This window comes from Xenopus laevis, chromosome 1S (assembly GCF_017654675.1).
Source record: "Xenopus laevis strain J_2021 chromosome 1S, Xenopus_laevis_v10.1, whole genome shotgun sequence".
Lineage (NCBI taxonomy): Eukaryota > Metazoa > Chordata > Amphibia > Anura > Pipidae > Xenopus > Xenopus laevis.
Window position 1 is genome coordinate 200,514,896 of NC_054372.1, and position 22,901 is coordinate 200,537,796.

Sequence of the window (22,901 nt, forward strand, 5' to 3'; positions counted from 1 at the left end):
TTCCAGCATGGTAGCCAATCGGGAGAGCTTCCCCTTGAAATGACACTAAAACAGTGTCGGACTGGGATACCAGGGGCCCACCAGAAAACCTTAGGTTGAGGGCTCACCAAACTATTATACCTCCTCTCCTCACTCAACCTCTTTATTCTACTAGTCTCTTTTCTCTACATACTATACTCTATTCTTCCATTATCAAGCCTCTTTATTCCCATAAAGAAATAGAGAATGACCATGATATAGGCTAAAAGATTAGAAGCAGGAGGGCCCACTGACACCTTGGCCCACCGGGAGTTTTCCTGGTATCCCGGTGGGCCAGTCCGACATTGCACTAAAACACAAGGCTTAGAACATCATAAAACTTTTACTTACCCAAAGCTTGTCAGGTTCTTCCTCTGAAGCTTTTGGTTGAAAATATGCCCCATGGTAAGTGGCAACATTTCTGTGGGCAGAGAATTTGCTGAGGAAATACAGCTCCTCTCTGACCCAGTCTTGATCCTAGAGCAGAATAAAAGAAAGAACTTTAGTTTACAGACAATGCATCACTAGACCCCGAACTACATCCCTCTCATTCAACTTTAGTAAAATATTCAATGAAACACCAAAGACAACTTACCTCTTCATCTTCAAGGCTGACAACTTTAACAGCGACTTTGCCTTTCTTGGCATGTTGACCCTGTAATGCAGAAATGTTTTGTTGGGACTTTTCTACAAGATTTAGTATTAGCTGTCACTAACAGATCAATCCAATGTGCTGTATTTATTCCTTTCTGGAAACATTTTGTGTCTTACCTGATAGACTTGTCCATGGCCTCCGCTGCCAAGTTCTTTCCCTAAGGTGATTTTATTGGTAATGGGCTAAAAAAAGAAATAAAAGAGTTTTAATTTCTTTGGCCGTTGTCACCATTGTCAGTGACCCCCATTAGAAAGCTAAAAAGAGAAAGAAGAAGAAGGCAAATAATGCAATAACTATAAAAAAGAAAATATAAAGGCCAATTGATAAGTTGCTTTGAACTGGCCACTCTATAACATATTAAAAGTTAACTTAAAGGTGAACCACTCTTTTAATATAGAAATAATAGGGTGCATAGAATTGTGAGTAAGGAGTTGATAACCTCCTACCAGAGATATTAACATGTGTATGGAAAGAGAGGGAGAGGGGTAAAAGCAGGAATGATAGAAAAGTGGAATACATTTTAGAATAAAGCCGTCCACAAATGAAGAAGCAGTGCTATTAAATAAAAAGACATCATATTGCAGCAATAGATCAAGGGCTATAAAGGCTCCCACACTTCGGCTAAACCAATATTTTATATTATAGATCCCAGATAAAGCTCAGTGATTGGTTCTTTCATCCACTTAGGGCCCCACTGGAGTTCAGACAACATATAATACACTCTTGCTTACTTTGTAAAGTTCTGAAAATGGTTTTGTCTCTTTCTGCTTCTGTGAATAAAAAGATAGAATTTGTTTTATTTCTTTATTAACAATCCATTAACAGACAATTGTCCTTCCTACCATATATAGAAACACTATTATTATTATTATTATTATTATAAATAAAAAGAGAAGCCTTTGCAATGGCCTTACTTTTCTCCTGAAAGAAGAACAGCAGAAACAGTCCAAAAATCCCATTTCTGACAACAGATAGTTGGAAGTGAGTCTTCGAATTCTTCACGTTTGATGAAAGAGAAGAGAAATAACATCAGGTTGGAGCTTGTAACAAAAGCAAAGCCTATTTAGTGCAATCCAATGGATCTATATCATCTATTTACATTATTGCTAATCATTTATGGGGATGAGCAAACTTTTCCCCTGGTACAGTTTCATGGTGACATTTTTTTAACAAATTTGTGATACACCAGAAGCAATAACAAACAAACAAACAAAAACACTTAAAACCTCATTGGGTAAATGCCCATGGCATTATGAGAATATTTCCACCTGTTTTTTTTTAAACCACAATGGAAAAAAATGCTTATTGACTCCAATGATTTGCTCATATTTTACTGAAATGTCACCATTTTACCAAGTTTATCATGGTTTTGAGAAGTTTTCAAAACAAGCCAGATTTGTTCATCACTATTAATTTATACCAAAATCAGGGATAGTTAGGATATTGTCCTATGTCTATATTTTTCACAACTAATATAATATAATATGATATATATGATATAAACGATTGTTAGAAACCTGTAAAATGATCAGCTGCACTTACCTCTGATGTCTGAAATGCAAATGACTATTCTGTGCCGTGTATTAATCTATTCCTCTGCTGTTGATGATGTCACAATAGGTGATGATGTCACAATGGATGATGTTGATGATGTCATAATAGGTGATGATGATGTCACAATAGGTGATGTTGATGATGTCACAATAGATGATAATGTTATTGATGTCACAATGGATGATGTCGATGATGTCATAATAGGTGATGATGATGTCACAATAGGTGATGTTGATGATGTCACAATAGATGATAATGTTATTGATGTCATCATGGATGATGTTGATTATGTCATAATAGAATTAAGATTTGAATCAACCACAGGCTTAGTTCATGTTAAACTGTTATAATTTTAAACAGGTTAGCTAGACAATAGAACACATTCATAGCAGATCATAGTCTAAATCTGCTTCCATACGTTTTGAATTTCCAGTCCAGCACCAGTCAATACAATACAACAGTATTAAATGGTGTTTAGAGATGGGCGAATTTGACCCGTTTAGCCAAAAATTCGCCGCCGGCGACAATTCGCCAACATCCATTAAAGTCTATGGGCGGCAAAAAATGTTTTTTTTGACGTGTGATGAAATTCAGGTCTATGGGCATCAATTCTGCGGCTAAACAAGGTGAAAAAATTCGCCCATCCTTAATGGTGTTAAATAGACTATGAGAAAAAAATGTAACATAATGGTATAGATTTACTATAAAATAATGTGAACATTTAGTTAATTAGTGATGGGCAAATTTATTTGCCAGCCGCAAATTTGCTGCAAATTTCCGAGTTTCGCGGCTGGCGAATAAATTTGCCGCAAAAAAAAGTTTGATGCCTGTGACCATTTGTGAAGCGGGTGACCATTTTGATGCCGGCAAAAATTTACAGCGCGCCCATTGAATACACGACAAACGTCCCATTTTGCAAATTTTTCGCCATTTCGCTAATTTCGCCCATCACTACTTCTGCCTTATTTAATAGGATTTTCTATATGTTTATGTACACGCTCTTTTACTCTCTTACTTTCATAATAAATCTTAATGATAACATTTCTATTAAAGTGCCCACAAATAAAAGTTCATTATAATGAATTACATAAAACACACGTAAAAGTAGGCTAAACTTATACAAAGAATTTAGAACCAAAAATAAAAAAAACTCTAAAAATGTGAGTTTTTTTGGACAATTTGTAGCAGAGAAAAAATCCAAAAACCTCTAAAAAAAATCATAATTCATTTAAAGAGGTCCAAAAAGTTCAACGCAGCTCCCACTGACTTCTACAGCACCTCAACATGTTTTCCCTTGGAGGGAATAAATCTCAAATATTTTTATAAATTCTTACAAATAAAGGTAAACCGCGCATTTTAAAAAAATCATGGAAAAAAAATGAAATGTTAGTAAAAAAGCCCTGTAAAGTACATGTAACCCCTAACTAAAATCACTAAGCCATTGAGAGGTTAATTTGTAGTTGTTTGGCATTGGGATCCAGTGGAAAAATAACAAATTTGCTCCAATAATAAGGAGCCCATAATTAAGGCTGTATGCAATGCACTTGAGACCAATACCTTTCTATAAACACACCCACTACGCTCAGTCTGAGGCCTTGACTGTATCGCATTAGAATGAGCAGTAGAAGAACTTGCCTGGGAAAGTCTATGATATTGGCAGTTGGGAATGACTTGTCATATCTCTATTTAACATATTGGATAAAATAAGTCACAGAAAGACAGGTCTTTGCCTTTTTTGGTATCAGGGTAATTTGTGCGGCAACTGTAACAATTCTTTATGGGCTCAATTGAGGGAAACAGCATCAATGGATTCCTGTGACTGATGTTCTGTTAACATTGGATCCAAATGAATTATAGAAATAAGCTTTAAAAATGATTTCTCTTTGAATCTTGTCCATGAATTTTCCCATGATAAACCTTGAGATAAGTTTTTCTCTCTTAATTGAATCTGGCTAGTGATGGGTGAAATTATTCGGCAGGTGAGAATTTGCGGCGAATTTCTGTGTTTTGCAGCTGGCGAATAAATTCATGAAACACTTCACTGGCATCAAAAAAAGTTTGACGCTGGTGACCGTTTTGGTTGGTGGCGACCATTTTGACACAGGTGACAATTTAATATGCGGCAATTGACTAAAGTGCGCTAAATTGTCATTGGCGTCAAACATCCCGTTTCATTAATTTTCTACCGTTTCATGAATTTCGACATGAATTTCGATTTGGCAAATCAGGACAAAGTCGCCCATCACTAAATCTGGCCCATAAATGGAAAAAAGAATCTGAATAAATGAACATTATTTGTACATTTGTAACAAGTTTACTTTTAGTACAATGTTGAATATGTTCTGCCGTTTTTAAAGAAATATGTGGATTATGCTACTCTGCCACTTAAAACATATTTTGTATGAACTACATTATTTTTTAATCTACTGTAGGATTTGTATCTCCTAATTTAAATGCAAAGCCCCCAACACGTTTTATTTAAACATAATATTGGCCTTCATTAAAAAAAAAAGTTAAATGTATTTCAGTAAATTTTGATTTCTATATCTTACGGCATTGCCTATCATAGTTACATAGTTACATAGTTAAATTGGGTTGAAAAAAGACAAATTCCATCAAGTCCAACCCCTCCAAATGAAAACCCAGCCCCATACACACACCCCTCCCTACTGTCACATAAATGATATATCCCCATATCTATACTAACTATAGAGTTTAGTATCACAATAGCCTTTGTATTATGTCTGTCCAAGAAATCATCCAAGTCCCTCTTATAGTCATTAACTGAATCATCACCCGGCAGTGCATTCCCCAACCTCACTGTCCTCACTGTGATGAACCCCCTACTCTGTTCCTTTAAATGAAACTTCTTTTCCTCTAGTCTGAAGGGGAGGCCTCTGGTACGTGATTCTCTTTATGGGTAAAAAGGTCCCCTGCTATTTGTCTATAATGTCCTCTAATGTACTTGTAAAGTCTAATCATGTCCCCTCACAAGCGCCTTTTTTCCCCCAGAGAAAACACCCCCAACCTTGTCAGTCTCCCCTCATAATTTAACTCTTCCCTCCCTCTAACCAGTTTAGTTGCACTTAGTCTCTGCACTCTCTCCAGCTCATTTATATCCCTCTTAAGGACTGGAGTCCAAAACTGCCCCCATACTCCAGATGAGGCCTCACCAGGGACCTATAAAGAGACACAATTATGTTTCATCCCTTGAGTTAATGCCCTTTTTTATACAAGAACTTTATTTGCTTTAGTAGCCACAGAATGACACTGCCCAGAATTAGACAACTTGTTATCTACAAAGACCCCAAGATCCTTCTCATTTAAGGAAACTCCCAACACACTGCCATTTAGTGTAGAACTTGCATTTATATTATTTTTGCCAAAGTGCATAACCTGCATTTATCAACATTGAACCTCATTTTCCAGTTTGCTGCCCAGTTTCCCAGTTTAGACAAATCACTGTGCAAAGTGGCAGCATCCTGCATGGAACCTATAGTTCTGCACAATTTAGTCTCATCTGCACAAATAGAAACAGTACTTTCAATGGCACCTCCAGGTCATTAATAAACAAGTTGAAAAGCAAGGGACCTAGTACAGAGCCCTGCGGTACTCCACTAACAACACTGGTCCAATTAGAAAATGTTCCATTTACCACCACTCTTTGTAGTCTATCTTTTAGCCAGTTCTCTATCCAGGTACAAATACTATGTTCCAGGCCAACATTCCTTCATTTAACCAGTAACCTTCTGTGTGGCACTGTATCAAATGCTTTAGCAAAGTCTAAGTAAATCACATCCACTGCCATCCCAGAATCCAGGTCCCTGTTCACCTTTTCATACAAAGAAATTGAATTATGTCTGGCAAGATCTATTACGCATAAAACCATGCTGGCACAAACTCATAATATTATGATTTGATATATGATCAATATACACCTAAGATACTCTCAGATCTGAAACTCCCTAATCCATGGTTTTCATCCAAATTTTGGGTTCTTTGTGAAATCAAATCTGAGCCTTTAATCTCACATGACTTGACAATTGAAGGTGACACATTTGGTATGCTGATTTCTTTTGAAGGGGGTCCTTATTTGCATATGCAAATTAGGGGATTGATTTAGTTTGGTATTCAGTCTAAGCTCAGTATCTAGTTGAATTTAGGTATGGAGATCCAAATTATCCAGAAAACCCCAGGTCCCGAGCTTTCGCAATAACAGCTCCCATACCTGTACTAGATGTTACTTTCTCACAGATGTTTACTAATTGGTTGACTGGTTGTAAAACTACAAAGGTAGAACTAGTCCCCAGCGATGGAAAACTACATGGTTCCAGGCTCCCCTGCAAAACATTTCTATTGGGCCCATTGAGCTGAGCAATCCCCAAACATCTCCCCTCCTCACCCTGGCCATATGCTTGTGTGCACTGTAGTTATTGAGATAGGAGAGTAGCTGCTGGGGATAGCTTTACAGCAGACCCCATGGTCTGGGCCCCCTGCAACAATAGGTTCAGCTTAATCTATAGTTACAAGGCTGGTCCCCAGTAGTAGCTTATGCTCTCAGTGGGTATTTCTTTAGGAATCTCCTATCCCTGATACTGCACAGTACTAACCCTCACTGGAGCCTCTGACTGTGGTACTAACTACCCTCATCCTGCCTCTCACTCAAAGAGTAAGATATTACTTAAACTGTCCCAACCCTGTCTTCTCCTAATGAGACCTTCCTTCATCCCAGGCTCTTGGAGTAGGATCATTGGTCTGTTGTAGGATATTTGCCTATTGTCCTACTGTCCCCATCTTGCCTTTCTTCCCTACTGCCTTTATCTTGCTCTACTGTCTCCATCTTGTCCCAAAGGCACGACCTTGCTCTATTGTCACCATCTGGCCAGACCTATTAAAGGGCACCACCCTCTCCAGTTACTTCTGAAATAAATATCCACTCGCCTGCACTAAAGGCAGAGGTGCCCAAACTGAAGAGGCCAATCTCCCCTATCCATGCCACACTTTTCAGCCTTTAGTGGGGCAGTTGCTTGGTATGGTGATAAATGATCATATTTTGTATATGTTCCTTAGGTGGAAGTGACATGATTTAATAAGTGACTGGATATGAGGAGTGAGGGACAGGGCAGAATCTAGGATAACCCCAAGGCACCGGGCCTGGGGAGAGGGGGTGATAGTGGAATTGTTAGCTATGATGGGTACTTCCATGATGTACTAGGCAAACAGAATCACTGGCACACGTGGCAATTCAGGTGCCGGGTTACCCCGTGCTCTTTATTGTGCTTGTTATCAGTACATCTTTTATCTTTTTATAGATGCAACAATGTTGTAACTGTGGAACAAGCGACACATTTTTTCACAATATGGACACTTTGATACATTTGTTGCATATACGAAACCTTTTACTCTTCACTACATTGTCATCTGCTTGGACACTTTCACAAGAATTTTATGAATGTTTTACTATTTTGTATGAACCCTTACAGGGGCTGGTCACTTTATTAATTATGCTAAACATGTTAATTGATCACATGTTATATACTTGCATTTTGGTCTTTTTTAGTATGCTTGATAAAGGGGTTGTCACCCCGAAACGTTGCACGTCCGCACAATAAAGAGCACGGGGTAACCCGGCACCTGAATTGCCACGTGTGCCAGTGATTCTGTTTGCCTAGTACGTATTCCTGGGGGTTGCCGTGCCCTCTACACTGTGCACCGGGCTCAAACTATCAAACTGTGAGGAGAGTGTGCGCTGCTTCATCCAAGTTCCTACTTCCATGATGTTACTGGTGTTATTTGGGGGAAAGAGAACCATTTCTGTTTTTGAGAGGTTTAATTTAAGGTAGTGTTGTGACATCCAAGTAGAGATAGCTGACAGGCAGGAGGAGACCCGAGTTAGGAGTTCTGGGTTGAGATCAGGAGAGGAGAGATAGATCTGAGTATCATCAGCATAGTATTGGTAGTGGTAGTAATGGAAATCATACAAGTTGATTAGTTTGCAGAGGGAGGAAGTATAGAGGGAGAATAATAATGGGCCCAAGACAGAGCCTCTAGGAACCCCAACAGAAAGAGGTAGAAGATGGTGGAGAAGATGCTACTCCATTGTAGGAGACACTGAAGGAACGATTAGTGAGGTAAGAAGAGAACTAGAACAGGGCCGAGTCACGAAGGCCAAGTAAATGGAGGGACTGGAGGAGGAGTGGATGATCTACAGTGTCAAATGCAGCTGAGAGATCAAGCAGTATTAGTAGTGAGAATTGATTGTTGGCTTTAGCGGGTAAAAGGTCATTAGTTAGTCGAGTCAGGGCAGTTTCCGTGGAGTGTTGTGGCTTAAACCCAGATTGCAGGGAGTCCAGCAGGTTATTGTCAGAGAGGAATGAGGTTAGTTGGTTGTAGACTAGACGCTCAAGTAGTTTAGAGATGAAAGGTAGAGATAGGCAGGAGGTTGTCGAGATTAAGAATGGGGTGACAAAAGCATGTTTAAGTTGAGAAGGAAACATTCCAGTTGAGAAGGAATGGTATTGCGGAGAAGTTTTGAAGGAATTGGATCAAGCGGGCAGATGGTAAGGTGAGAAGAGGCCAATAGTTTTGAGACTTCCTCATCAGTAACAGAGGTGAAGGAGCAGATATATCTTGAGCAGAGACAGATGTGCATGGAGGGGATGGAGAAGAGGAAAGAAGAGAATTAAAGGTGGAGAAAAATTGTGCTGGTTTTTTAGAAAGGGAGTTAATGAGTGAAGTTAAGTAAGTTTGTTTGGCTTGGAAGAGGCTGGTGTTATAGGAGCGCAGGGCAGATTTGTAGCTCCAAAAGTCTGATTCTGAATGGGATTTGCGCCAGCGATGCTCAAGTGCACATGAGTGTCTTTGGAGCTTTTGTATGAGCAGTATGTCAAGGTTGAAGTGGATTGGGTCTAGAACGTTTAGTTTTTGCAGGAGCAAGCTCATTAAGGGCAGTGGTTAGTGTGCTGTAGTAGACAGAGGTAGCCACATTAGGACATGAGATGGCTGAGATATTAGAGTGAAGAGAGTCAAAGGAAGAAGAGAGATGAGACTACAGCTTGCAAGTCACGGTAAGTACGTGTTTGGGGAATAGCAGGGGGTGAGGAGGGAGTTAGTGAGAGTTGAAATGTGACCATATTGTGATCAGAGAGGGGAAATGGGGAGTTAGTAAAATTTGTGGTTGAACAGAGTCTGGTAAATATTTCACAGTTCAGTTCAGTCTGTTCCTCCAAAGAGCTCTTAAAGGGCATGTAAAGCCAAAAAAATAAAATCCAATTTTTACTTTCTTTGATGAAAAAGAAACCTATCTCCAATATACTTTAATTAAAAAATATGTACAGTTTTTATAAGAAACCTGACTGTATGCAGTGACATTCTCCCTTCATTTACTGCTGTGGATAGGAATTGTCAGACGGTCCCTAACTGCTCTGCAGGGAAACAATCTTACTTATGAACAGCAGGGGGAGCTCCCGCCTTACTTACCTGCCATGCAGAACTCAAGCTGCTTTGTTTATGACGATCCCTAAGCAGCCCAGACCACACTGAGCATGTGCACAGTCTTAGTCTTGCAAAGATGTATAACAAAGTTACAAGATGGTGACCCCCTGTAGCCAACTTTGAAAGCATAAATCATTTGTTTGATTAGGCTTGTGGTGCAGTAAGTTCATGTTTATTTATCAGAGCTGAGTGCAAGTACTTCTCTGCAAAGTTCATCAAGTACTACTATGGAAAAAAGTTTATTCTCTGTACCATCAACATCTGGTGTCACTCAATTACCACCATTCTCTCAAGATATTTCTACGGTTGTCCAACAAAGCATTTCGTTTCATGAGGCGGCCACTTCACGGCATCCAAAGAAATCGATCTGAAACAAAAATCCATTACTTGTTGATACAGGGAGCCACCCTATCTATTTTGCAAATACAAAGACAATCGGTATCAATACTAATCCAAAACATTTCTCTAAAAATAGAGCCCTTCAAACACATATTCCACAGAAGCATAAATCTATACAATGTGATATTGGACTTTGAATCAGGAATACCCAATATACTTCAGTCACCACCTCTGGAACATGGGCTTGCAACCCTCTTTAAATCAACTGCTTTTGATCAAGGTCATTCTAGTGAATTTCAAAATCCATATAATTATCAACCTTTGGAGGAGACATTAGAGACAACTGCAGAAAGCATTGAACTTACAGGTGCTGATCATCTTGAAGAGACTTATAAGCCCTCCATGGAAAGCTTATTATTAATGGAGAAGGAGCAAGAGGAAACTATTAAAGATTCTACAATTGACTCACAGGTTTTCCACCAATCAAAAATTCCAGATTTCATAACAGAAAATAAGTTTATGGTTTTTGAGTCATGTCTGGATACCCTTCTTATGTCTTCAAGATGCAAGGGAGGAATCAATTGTCCCCATCCAATAAAAAACATTAAGAAGAAAATTATTGGCTCTTTCTAAAGTGTGTTTGCCGATTGTTATGAAGGACATAAATTCCATCTTTGGGACAGTCAACCTAAAAAAACAAGAATGCCAGTAGGCAATATAATGATGTTTGCAGCTATTCTTCTGAGTGGTTCGAACTATAATAAAGTAAGTCACATGAACAAGATACTTGGTTTGAAACAAGTTGGCAAAACAACTCATTATCAAAACCAACGCACATATCTTTTTCCAACAGTCAATCATCACTGGCAAATGGAGCCAAAAGAAACTTTGAAAGAAATTGGAGACAAACCAGTATGTCTGTCCGGCGATGGGCAGTGTGATAGCCCTGGTTTTTGTGCAAAATATTGTGTGTACACCTTTCTGGAATCTAGAAAATTGTACACTTTAATGTTGACCAGGGCGCCTATTTACTTAGCTTGGGTGAAGTAATAGAATAAAAAAACGTTGAATTTCAAATGATTTTTTTGGCTACTTCAACCATCGAATTGGCTACTTCGACCTTCAACTATGACCTAGACTTCAATTCGAATGATTCCAACTAAAAATCGTTCCAATATTCGACCATTCGATAATCGAAGTACTGTCTCTTTAAAAAAAAATTGGACCCCCTACTTCGCCACCTAAAACCTACCGTAGTGCCATGTTAGCCTATGGGGAAGGTCCCCATAGGCTTTGTAACAATTTTTAGGTCGAATAAAAATCATTCGATTGATGGATTAAAATCCTTCGAATCGAATGATTCGAAGGATTTAATTGTTTGATCGAACGATTTTTCGTTCGATCGTACTATTTGCAGTAAATCCTTTGACTTCGATATTCGAAGTCGAAGGATTTACATTCTGCAGTCGAATATTGAGGGTTAATTAACCCTCGATATTCGATCCTATATAAATCTGCCCCCAAGTGTCACCGGCATCATCCTCTGTGGCCCTAGAGAAGAAAACATTTAAAAAAACACTGAAAAAACTGTTGAAAAAGAAGGTTAATGTTAAGCTGGTATGTACTGACAGGCATAGTGCTGTATGGAAGGCGATGAGAGAAAAATTTGAAACAATCCTTCACCAGTTTGACATATGGCACTTTGCTAAATCCATTGGCAATAAGATTGTAAGAAGAATAAGTAAGAAGAAAAGTTGTCGAGAATTAGCACAGTGGATTACTCCAATAAAACATCATCTTTGGTGGGCAGCCAGAACTTGTGATGGCAATGTAGATGTCCTCCTTGAATAATGGTGTTCCGTCTTGTATCATGTAACTGGTGTTCACCGATGGAAAGTTGGACGGCTATACCATGAGCCTGAGGAGATAGAAGATGAAGCTGACAAACGACGACTTTGGCTAAAGAAAGGATCGATTGCACACCTCAAGCTATGTGAAATTGTAGAAAATCGCACAGTGATAAAAAACATAAAACAGCTGGTGAATTGGAACTATACCACAGCAATGTGCTTAAAGGACAAGGAAAGGCAAAACAATAAAATCCCATTTTTACATTCTTTAATGAAAAATAAACCTTTCTCCAATATACTTTAATTAAAAAATGTGTACAGTGTTTATAAGAAACCTGACTGTATGCAGTGAAATTGTCCCTTCATTTACTGCTGTGGATAGGAATTGTCAGACGGTCCCTAACTGCTCTGCAGGGAAACAATCATACTTATGTACAGCAGGGGGAGCCCCCGCCTTACTTCCCAGCCATGCAGAACTCAAGCAGCTTTGTTTATGACGATCCCTAAGCAGCCCAGATCACACTGAGCATGTGCACAGTCTTAGTCTTGCAAAGATGTATAACAAAGTTACAAGATGACAGCCCCCAGTGGCCAACTTTGAAAGCATAAATCATTTGTTGGATTAGGCTTGTGGTGCAGTAAGTTCATGCTTATGTTTAGTATACAAAATACAGCATTTCTAGCCTTATAATATTTTACACTTTCCTTGTCCTTTAAACATCGTTCCAAGAGACACCACTAGTTCATGGATGGTATGATTGAAAGGACACAATTAGCTGCTATTGATCATAATAGGAATGTGCAACGTGAACAAGCCCGTCTACAAGTTAATGTTATGTCCATGGGATCCGAAGGTGATTTGCGTCACCGAATGGAGTATAGCAAGATAAAAAGAAAAGACTGGGTTATCAAACCAGTTTACAAGCTCAAAAACTTTGATTTTGCCTTTGACATAATGCGTGACGTACTCTCCTACTTAGCCGGTGAGAAGTGTTTAGAGTGGGAATCTGCTAATTCTAAACTTCCTGGAAACATAGCTCCAATTCCAAGGCAATCTAACAAAGAACTGGTGGAAAAACCTACCTCTCGTTTTGCTCAATAATTTCGTTTTATTGACTAAGATTTATGCTTATATTTGTAATGTAATGATAGATTTCATTCCTAAACCTTTGCTTCTAAATAAAGCGTAACTGCCCCAATATGTTATTTCATCTAAATGTCTATTCTCAAACAATATTGACTATTGCTTTAACTTAGCCAAGGTCCTGTTTGCAATAGTATTTGTTAAACTGCAGCTCACTATCGGAGACAAACTTCCCATCGTTGTAGTCTTTCTAGACAATGCTTTCACCCTAAAGTTACAATACATGGCTTTTTTTTTTACATTTGTATATATTATGTTTCATTATAAAATACAATCAACATTCGTTTTGTAAATTAGAATGAAAAGGCTTTGCATTTATTAGTCTGTTTTTACAGACAGAATTATAAAACCTTTTTTTTAAAGGAATACTGTCATGGGAAAAAAAAAAATTTTCAAAACGAATCAGTGAATAGAGCTGCTCCAGCAGAATTCTGCATTGAAATCCATTTCTCAAAAGAGCAAACAGATTTTTTTATATTTAATTTTGAAATCTGACATGGGGCTAGACATATTGTCAATTTCCCAGCTGCCCCAAGTCATGTGACTTGTGCTCTCATAAACTTCAGTCACTCTTTACTGCTGTACTGCAAGTTAGAGTATCACCGCCCTCCCCTTTTCCCCCCAGCAGCCAAACAAAAGAACAATGGGAAGGTAACCAGATAGCAGCTCCCTAACACAAGATAACAGCTGCCTGGTAGATCTAAGAACAGCACTCAATAGTAAAATCCAGGTCCCACTGAGACACATTCAGTTACATTGAGAAGGAAAAACAGCAGCCTGCCAGAAAGCACTTCTCTCCATGCTGGCTCAAGTCACATGACTGGGGGCAGATGGGAAACTGACAATATGTCTAGCCCCATGTCAGATTTCAAAATTGAATATAAAAAAATCTGTTTGCTCTTTTGAGAAATGGATTTCAGTGCAGAATTCTGCTGGAGTAGCACTATTAACTGATGTGTTTTGAAAAAAACATGTTTTCCGATGACAGGATCCCTTTAAGTGTACTGCAAATATAAAGAAATGTATATGTATATTATTCAAAAACATTGTTTTTTCAAAAATAAAACGTTTTTCTGTTAATATAAAGTTCTCTTTTTGAAACCAATACAGTTTTACATTCTCTATTTATTTTCCATTTATGAAGTACAATAATAAACTGTGAAAACAAATATTTTGAAATTCAAATACAACAAAAATATAAACCGATATGTTATTTATACACAAACTAAACTAATCAAGTGCCATATGTTGAGCTGGGTAGTCCTCTGCCCAGAAAAATCCCATATATTGGCCTTGAGGATCAGGAAATGTGGAGCGTACTAAATGAACCGCACATGATGGAATCGGTATAAGTAAATTAGCCCCAAGGAGTCCAAGTGGTGAAAGCCCGATATGCAACTTTATGCATCTCCCTTTAATAAGAGAATATTAGAAAGAAATTTACCATAAAAGTAAAGAAGAGGCATGCAACATTGCTTAGTATGTATGAACATTTTTTGAGTTTCATTATGAATTCAAACTAAGATATAATTAATCCTTATTGGAGGCAAAACCAGCCTATTGGGTTTATTTAGGGGCAGATGTATCAAGGGTCGAATTTCGAGGGGTTAAATCCCTCAAAATTCCACTGGGGAGTAGAATCGAATAGGGAATTCGGGCGAATTTACACGCTGGCGAATAGTTGAATGGGCGAATATTATATAAATATGATATAAAATATAAAAACATAGAAAAATATAAAAACGTAGAAAAAAAGCCTATGGGACTTTCCCATAGGCTTTTAAAGCAATTCGGTAGATTTAATCTGGCGAAGTAGGCAGTCGAATGATTTTTAAAAGAGACGGTTCTTCGACTATCAAATGGGCGAATAGTCGCACTGTTTTTTCGCTCTATCTATTCGAATCTTTCTACTCAGGCGAATTTACGCCAATTCGATAGTCGAGGAGCATAAAAAACACCTCAAAATTAGTTTTTTTCCCCCTCTATTCATTCACCCGAGCTTGGTGAATGTGCCCCCAAATCTTTAAATTATTTTCTGGTAGATTTTTATAGTATGAAGATCAAAATGACAGAATTATCATAAAAACCCAGGTCCTTAGCACAAGTCCAATACCTGTATTACCAAATGCGGCCAAAATAAAGCAGCGTTTGCATTAGTGCCTCGTGCCTGAACTCCTTTTTGATGACACGGGGGAGTATGAATTACTTTTAGCGACATAAAATTCAGTTATACACTAATTTACTTTTAATTATCTTGAAAGCAAATTCATAGGCACCAGCTGATCAGATTTGCCCATTTGTTTGAATCTCACATGTAATAGCTAAATAATAATAATACTAAATGCAGATCAGTTGCATGGACAAAAATTACTATATGGCCATATAACTAAAACATGTTTTAGTGTAAAAATACAATATAGATATAGTTTACTAACCTATTGTAATGAATTCTGAAAGTTCTTGCACTTGTTCTGCCTCTAAACTTTATCATGAATTCCAGGAGGAGATGACTGTTCAAACAAAGCCTGAGCATATCCTGATTATGAGTAATGTCTTTGTGCTCTTGATCCAAAAATTGTTGGAAATCATGAATTTCATTACAGCATAGAGATTCATCAACTGTCGGCATGTCGACACAGTTACCAGATCTGCACCAGTTGGTATTACCCAAACGTCCCTCAACATCTGCATCTGGAACTCAGATCCTCAGGCGCTATTTCAGGGTCATTGTGAAAACAATAATCTGCACCTCTGATATGGGCTCATGCTATAACATATATATATATAGCTTTATAGCATCTCTGCAAACATCTGTTCTCTCTAAAATTAAAACAAATATCTGCATCTCAGTCTCTCACTATCTGTAATGCATATGTATTTGTGATTGTAAATATATATATACACACACACACAATGCACAAACACATAGCTTTATGTATGTATTTAAACTTACCATTTCAATAACCCTAAGGTCCTGACTTGACCCTTCAGCAACGGAGCTGCCACTGCTTGATGGCATTTTGCTATTACAAAGGCACCTTGTGACTGATAAACATACAAATGGTTATAAAACATGGGTTTGTACAAATGGTGACCCTTAAGAACTATCATCAAGAGTAATGTACAGTAATGTACCCCATATATATAAGTTCTTAGGAAAATAGAAGTCACTGAGGAGTTGTTCTGTGACCATATAAAGGCACAAGGCTGCAGGCTGAGTTATACAGGGAACTCTGAGTATCACTCATGTATTATAAGGGATAATGTACCCCCTACTGTAAATGATAAGGATATTAGAAGTCACTGAGGGGTTGTTCTGTGACCATATAAAGGCACAAGGCTGCAGGCTGAGTTATACAGGGAACTCTGAGTGTCACTCATGTATTATAAGGGATAATGTACCCCCTACTGTAAATGATAAGGATATTAGAAGTCACTGAGGGGTTGTTCTGTGACCATATAAAGGCACAAGGCTGCAGGCTGAGTTATACAGGGAACTCTGAGTATCACTCATGTATTATAAGGGATAATGTACCCCCTACTGTAAATGATAAGGATATTAGAAGTCACTGAGGGGTTGTTCTGTGACCATATAAAGGCACAAGGCTGCAGGCTGAGTTATACAGGGAACTCTGAGTATCACTCATGTATTATAAGGGATAATGTACCCCCTACTGTAAATGATAAGGATATTAGAAGTCACTGAGGGGTTGTTCTGTGACCATATAAAGGCACAAGGCTGCAGGCTGAGTTATACAGGGAACTCTGAGTATCACTCATGTATTATAAGGGATAATGTACCCCCTACTGTAAATGATAGTGGTCATTGATGCCATCATAGTAATACTATTATTATTAATAAATTAAAAAAAACAGTGGTTGGTTGGTAAATAAACTGATGCAAAACAACTCTGTTGAAATTCCAGACTGGAAAGTGGACAGAGAAAAGTAAAAGCAAAGAAAAAAGACCAATTGCACATGAAACATATATTATATACTGTTTAACATTGCACTCTAGTGAACTTGAGCATGATAAAACTATGTTATTTTAAAAAAATATATATATACTGGCAAATGCTGGTGCAGACAGGGGATTTTCTTCAGAATTAAGATTAAGAGAATTCCATGTATTCACCAGTAATTGATTATACTGATGAGCTTCTGGGAGCACCAGGGAATGTAACCTGGATGGAAGTGTGTGCAATAGTCTTGTATTTAGTGTGTATATATATACATATATATATAGATATGAAAAGTAAGATAGTATGGTAAGATAGTTAGGGGACCCCATGGCCTGAATAGGGGCAACAGGGTCTTGACGGGGCCTTAGGAGTACAGCTATCCCCGCTCTCCCCCTTTTTTCTGTTGCAGGTGCTGATTGGCTGGTGAGTCCCGGGCGAAGGAGCAGAGGAAGGAACAGCGGTAATACTTACCATTCGGCGCTGGGACGTGGAGGAAGAAGGACGCAGCATCCCACCCTCCCTCCCTGTAATATGTGTTAGCCGTAGTTACAGGGGGGATCTTTGCAAGTTAAAAGGGGGGTCTTTCATAGTCAGTGGAAGTAGCCTGGTAGGCCTGGGTCCTCATAGTGTGGTATGCAGCCCGGTTTAGGGTTAGGAGAATGGAACAGGAACCTATCTTGGCAGTTTGGGTACAGATACCCCACCCCCATTCCCTCCTCCCCAGGTGGGGGAATAATATGTTAAAGGTTTAAAAGTTTGTTATACAAACGGTTGTTAAAAGGTTAAAAATGTTATACATGATTATAATTGTATAATTGTATTATTGTGTTAAATAAATAACTGCGGCCATCTCTTTCCAAACCAGTGGTGTATATGTATTATTTGGGGGTAGGAGAATTGTGGTGTGTGGGGGAGGTAGAGGGATAGGTGTGGAATTGACGCTGCACCCTTCAAGGTAAAGGAACAAAAATGTGATGGTTATTTATATGAGATCCCTTAAGTATCTATAGACAAATTAACTAAATGACCAGAAAGATTGTAAATGTGCATCAAATCCAGCAAAGAAATACTGAGGAACAAGCTGCAGTTGCAATAAAGTTTATTGAAAAAAAACAGAAGCCACAGACACACAGCCAATGAAAAGGTTTCTTCTGCTAGCCAATAAGTGAAAGGAAAATCTTGCCGATGATGTCATGCTGCTCCCATGTGACTCACACTGCAGAGAAGAGAAATGCTCCTCCCCCTGGAAACTTTCTTGGATTCCTCTGTGAGAACTGCAGCAATTACAGTGATTTGTAAACAGCATATTCAGCCACATAAATACATAATCATTACATAACACATATTCTCATACTCTGGGGAACATACTCTACCATTATTTGGTAGCAGTGAGAAAAGGTGGACAACCCCTTTAAAATTAACTGGTCAAAATCTGTGATTTTCCCTATAGACCCTCCCCCACCTGACAAGCCCTCAAGCACTCTCGGCCTGCAATTAGTCATTTATAGAGATGGGCAAATTTAACCCGTTTCGCCAAAAATTCACCACTGGCGAAATGTTGCAGACGCCCATTAAAGTCTATGGGCGTCAAAAATTTTTGTTGCGCAGCGAAAATGTTTTGAGGTGTCTTTTTTTTTTTGACGCACACCGCCATAAAAGTCTATGGCCGTTAGTTTTTTTGGCGAAACGAGGCACCCATCCCTAATACCTAGGGATCTGTATCCACGCTAGGGTTGCCACCTTTTAATAAAAGTTCCACCGGCCAGTGTCGGGGGCAGAAACAAAGGGGCGGGCCGTGACATCAAAAGGGGCAGAGCCACGGCGTGTGATTAGCTGGGGAGGATCATGACATCAAGGGGGCGGAGCCTCGGCACTGCGATTGACAAGAAGCTGACAAAAAAGGTGAGTTTGGGGGCAGGCCATGGGCTTTTGTTAGGTGTATTATAAATTTACCGGCAGCTGCAGTGCCGGTAAATTTGTAATACCGGCCCCGGCCTTGGCAGGTGTTTTACTGGCCAGGCCGGTAAAATATCGGCCGGGTGGCAACTCTAATCCACGCTGACCATACCCAGTTCATAGATTTGAATGTTCAACCCATATTAAGGTACAAAGGGGTAAAAAAAGAAGCTTGGGTGCATCTTCCTCTTTCTTTATTAGGCAGAATCAATTTATTTCAAATGATAATTTTACCTAAACTCACATACGTGTTCAGACAAGGCCCGATAATGATTCCAAGCTCAATCTTTACAAAGTTAAGAAATCTTATGACTACATTGTTTTGGAACGGGGCCCACACAAGAGTGGCCCTAAGTAGTGTAACGCTTTTCTGGCCTAATCTGCCAATTAGGAGTTAAGGGTGACCAGCTAGATAGTGAGCATGGGTTACAATGCGAATCTTCACCCAGGGCAGAGCCTTCGCCAAATGGAAGCTTCCCCTTTAAACTGTAGTTGAACTACAACTCACAGGCATATAAGTGTGAAAGATAGAAGAATGGACGCCAGGAGGTTCTTTAGATAGTGAAAACAAGTGAAATGGTTTATTTAGCTCAAAAGGATATGCAAAGGCAAATGACCACAGGTTTACTCACGCAGGAGTTGCAGTAGGAGTTAGCACATCACAGAGGAGAAAGGATAGCATTGATGATGATGCAGCATGTACAGATGTCACTCCTCAAGTCAAACAGTAGGAAGAATATCTCACTCTCAAAGACCAGCGACCAAAGTGAAACAGGATCGATCAAGTAGGGGTCAGGCAGTGCTCTGCTAACTGAGTTCCCTATCACTGAGTTCCTTACACTAAAGGCACCTTAACAGCCTTTGGGAGGCTACTCCCTGCTATTCTCCTTGTTGGAGCACAGAACTGCTCATGCTACCTTAATCTGGCTATCTCTCTCTCCTAGAGAGACTATCACAAATCTGCCCTAATGATAGCTAATCCTCATTCACGGGATTGCCTGGTTCCCGACTTCAGCACCAAAGGTACAGGTCCCTTTGGGGTAATGGCTTTACTGGGGCCTTGGTGATCCCAGGCTCAATGGGAAACACCTAGCAGCACAGACACCAGGAGCCAAAGAGGAAGAGGCCACTCCCTACACAACACTATATAGCAGTGAGGCAGGGGAGTGTCATTACACTCTTTGTCCAATAGGTGTGGGTGTTACACTTTACCAGTTAGAAGGGCTTGGCCCAATAACAAGGGAAAAGAGAACTACATACAAAAGGTAGGGGATTAACTCTATAGGAGCCTAATAGATCCTATAGGTCCCTACATACACCCGGGGGAAAAATCCATTTCGTCCCGACAATGGTGAAATGATATAGACACAATAGTAACAAAGTGAATATACAGATGAAGCCAGAATTGATTGTACGTTTGTCGCGCTGTAACTAATCCAGATAAACGCGCTGTTCGCATTAAGTGCAGGGAAACACGATGCCCCGTCGGTCAGAGAAGAAGAGAATTAAATTAAAATAGGCGCAATTCCACAATCGGCCACCAGGTGGCGCCTAATATACCGTTCATTTGCAATGCTCTGTAAGCTCTCGTGAGTCGTGACAGTAAGCAAACTACTGTAAACTTAATATTGATAAGACTTTAGAAACGGAGCCAAATGTAACCATTTGGGGCACACACAGTCAATCCAAGTAAATGTTTGGGCATTACATTTTTGACTATAGGCTTTACTTTACATTTTCTTCATTCCATAAACTTGGCCCTGTAGCTAGGTTTAAAAAGTGAATTAATTAATAAATTGGTAAAAATAAATGAATAAATAAAAACTAGCAAATGTTTGTCATTTTCTGTTAAGATTTATAGTATCCTTAGTACATCAATTTTAATTAAGTTTTTAACTGACTCTATCAGCCATAAGAGAACGTTTTGGAGCTAACAGTACATTACTGGCATTGGTAGCCTAGTGGTTAGGGCAGAGGGTTATCATATGGGAATTGTGGGTTTGAATCTACTCAGTTCATTTTTTTTTTTTTTTTTTTTAGACTACCAGTACTAATGTTACTGTTTAGCTTACAAAACTCCTATAATATATACTGAAGCAGATACATGTTTGAAGGAGGCAGGACAAGATTCTTCTGATCATAGATTTTTACATGTATTCATTTTCTTCCCCTCCTCTTAGTGAGTTAAATGTATACAAGAGATTCCATGTAGAAACTGCTCTTTTAGTAAGGTTGCCACCTTTTCCGGAAAAAAATACCGGCCTTCCTATATATTTATATTTTTTCCCTATTAATAACATTGGGATCACTGACCTTCCTATATATTTTTATTCCCTATTAATAACATTGGGATCACTGACCTTCCTATATATTTATCTTTATTCCCTATTAATAACATTGGGATCACTGACCTTCCTATATATTTATCTTTATTCCCTATTAATAACATTGGGATCACTGACCTTCCTATATATTTATATTTTTTCCCTATTATTAACATTGGGATCAGCCATCATTTTTACTGGCCAGGCCAGTAAAATACCGGCCAGGTGGCAACCCTATCTTTAAGGCACACATACGTTTGTTTGGCACGGTTCATGCCATTGTTTTTAAAAAATCACAGTGTTTACCTGTGGGTCGGGTGGGTTTGGGACGACTGCGCACTGCTCCTGCTCTCCCCGCCCACCAACTTTTTAGTCTCACTTCTGCTCACCCGCCCCTTTTGTGACTTCATTGTGACGTCATCGTCGGGGCAGGTCGGAGCAAGTTTATATAAGGACCCCGGAAGTATGGGTACGGGCAGGCTTGGGCTGGAGCAGGACAGGTTAGGGTCAGGTGCTGGTCAGGAAAACCATGACCCACACATCACTAATGGCCACAGCTGCATATTATTTGAACTACAAAAAATGCTAAATTGCTGTAAGGGCTCTTACAGATGAGCGTTTCTCCATGCGCTCCCCTGCGCTCCGTTTGTCTGTGTTCAGCTGCAGGGGAGCGCAGGTCTAGACGCTGCTAATATCTTTCTATGTGTCTATACTCACACAGGCGCATGTAAGCGATGAACCATTGAAAAACGCAGAAAAATGCAGCATGCTGCATTTTTCCTGCGTTCAGCACTTACATGCGCCTGTGTGAGTACAGGCACATAGAAAGATATTAGCAGCGTCTAGACCAGATTCGTGGAGATTAGTCGCCCGGCGACAAATCTCTTTTTACCGCCGGCTAGAATGTAAATTGCCATCGGGTTGGCACTCCGATCGTTTCTCCCCCCAAATCTGCCTGTGTGTCTCTACCTTAATGTGAGCACCTTCAGCTTTTCTTCTCAGCAGAATCCACAAATCAGTGCATCAGTGCAACCTTTGTTATATTTAAGTAAGCTAGCAAGATCACTTGTACTTTTAACAAGGGCAGACAAAGCTTAAGCTCTGTTACACAAAAGTGGATCTTATTAAACAAAAAATGCCCTTTGCCTTAAAAGGGTTGTTCACCTTTGAATTAACTTTTAGTATGAGGTAGAGAGGGATAGTCTGAGACAATTTGCAATTGGTCCTCATTTTTTATTATTTAAGGTTTTTGAGTAATTTAGTTTTTTATTCAGCAGCTCTTCAATTTGCATTTTAAGCAATCTGGTAGCTAGGGTCCAGGTTACCCTAGCAACCATGCACTGATTTGAATAAGAGACTGGGATCTGAATAGGATCTGAATAGGAGAGGCCTGAGTAAAAGATAAGTAATAAAAAGTAATAATAACAATACATTTGTAGCCTTACAGAGCGTTTGTTTTTAGATGGAGTCAGTTATGCCCATTTGAAAGCTGGAAAGAGTCAGAAGAAAAAGCCAAATAACTATAAAACTGTAAAAAATAACCAATGGAAAAGTTGCTTAAAACTTCTATAATTAGGGTTGCCACCTTTTCTGGAAAAAAATACC

At 39.1% G+C, this 22,901-nt stretch overlaps 1 protein-coding gene and 1 long non-coding RNA gene across 2 annotated transcripts; both read right to left on the minus strand.

Annotated features, from left to right (window-relative positions):
- Positions 1–334: 334 nt before the first annotated feature.
- Positions 335–2,038, minus strand: LOC121399205 (misshapen-like kinase 1). Its single transcript, XM_041579279.1, has 4 exons — positions 2,027–2,038; positions 790–855; positions 614–673; positions 335–495 (listed from the first exon to the last, which is right to left on the minus strand). The coding sequence occupies exons 1-4, from the start codon at positions 2,036–2,038 to the stop codon at positions 343–345; spliced, it is 291 nt and encodes a 96-aa protein (XP_041435213.1). The 3' UTR covers positions 335–342.
- Positions 2,039–18,098: 16,060 nt separating this feature from the next.
- Positions 18,099–19,644, minus strand: LOC121398735. The gene is made up of 2 exons (XR_005964474.1): positions 19,605–19,644; positions 18,099–18,290 (listed from the first exon to the last, which is right to left on the minus strand). It is a non-coding gene; the product is annotated as an uncharacterized LOC121398735 (long non-coding RNA).
- Between the last annotated feature and the right edge of the window lie 3,257 nt (positions 19,645–22,901).

What these genes read in the sequence shown, in the direction of transcription:
- LOC121399205 (XM_041579279.1), bottom strand. An exon ending in GCCATGGACAAGTCTATCAG is followed by an intron (nt 674 to 789) that starts GTAAGACACAAA and finishes TCTGCATTACAG; the next exon opens with GGTCAACATGCCAAGAAAGG. An exon ending in TCAGCCTTGAAGATGAAGAG is followed by an intron (nt 496 to 613) that starts GTAAGTTGTCTT and finishes ATTCTGCTCTAG; the next exon opens with GATCAAGACTGGGTCAGAGA.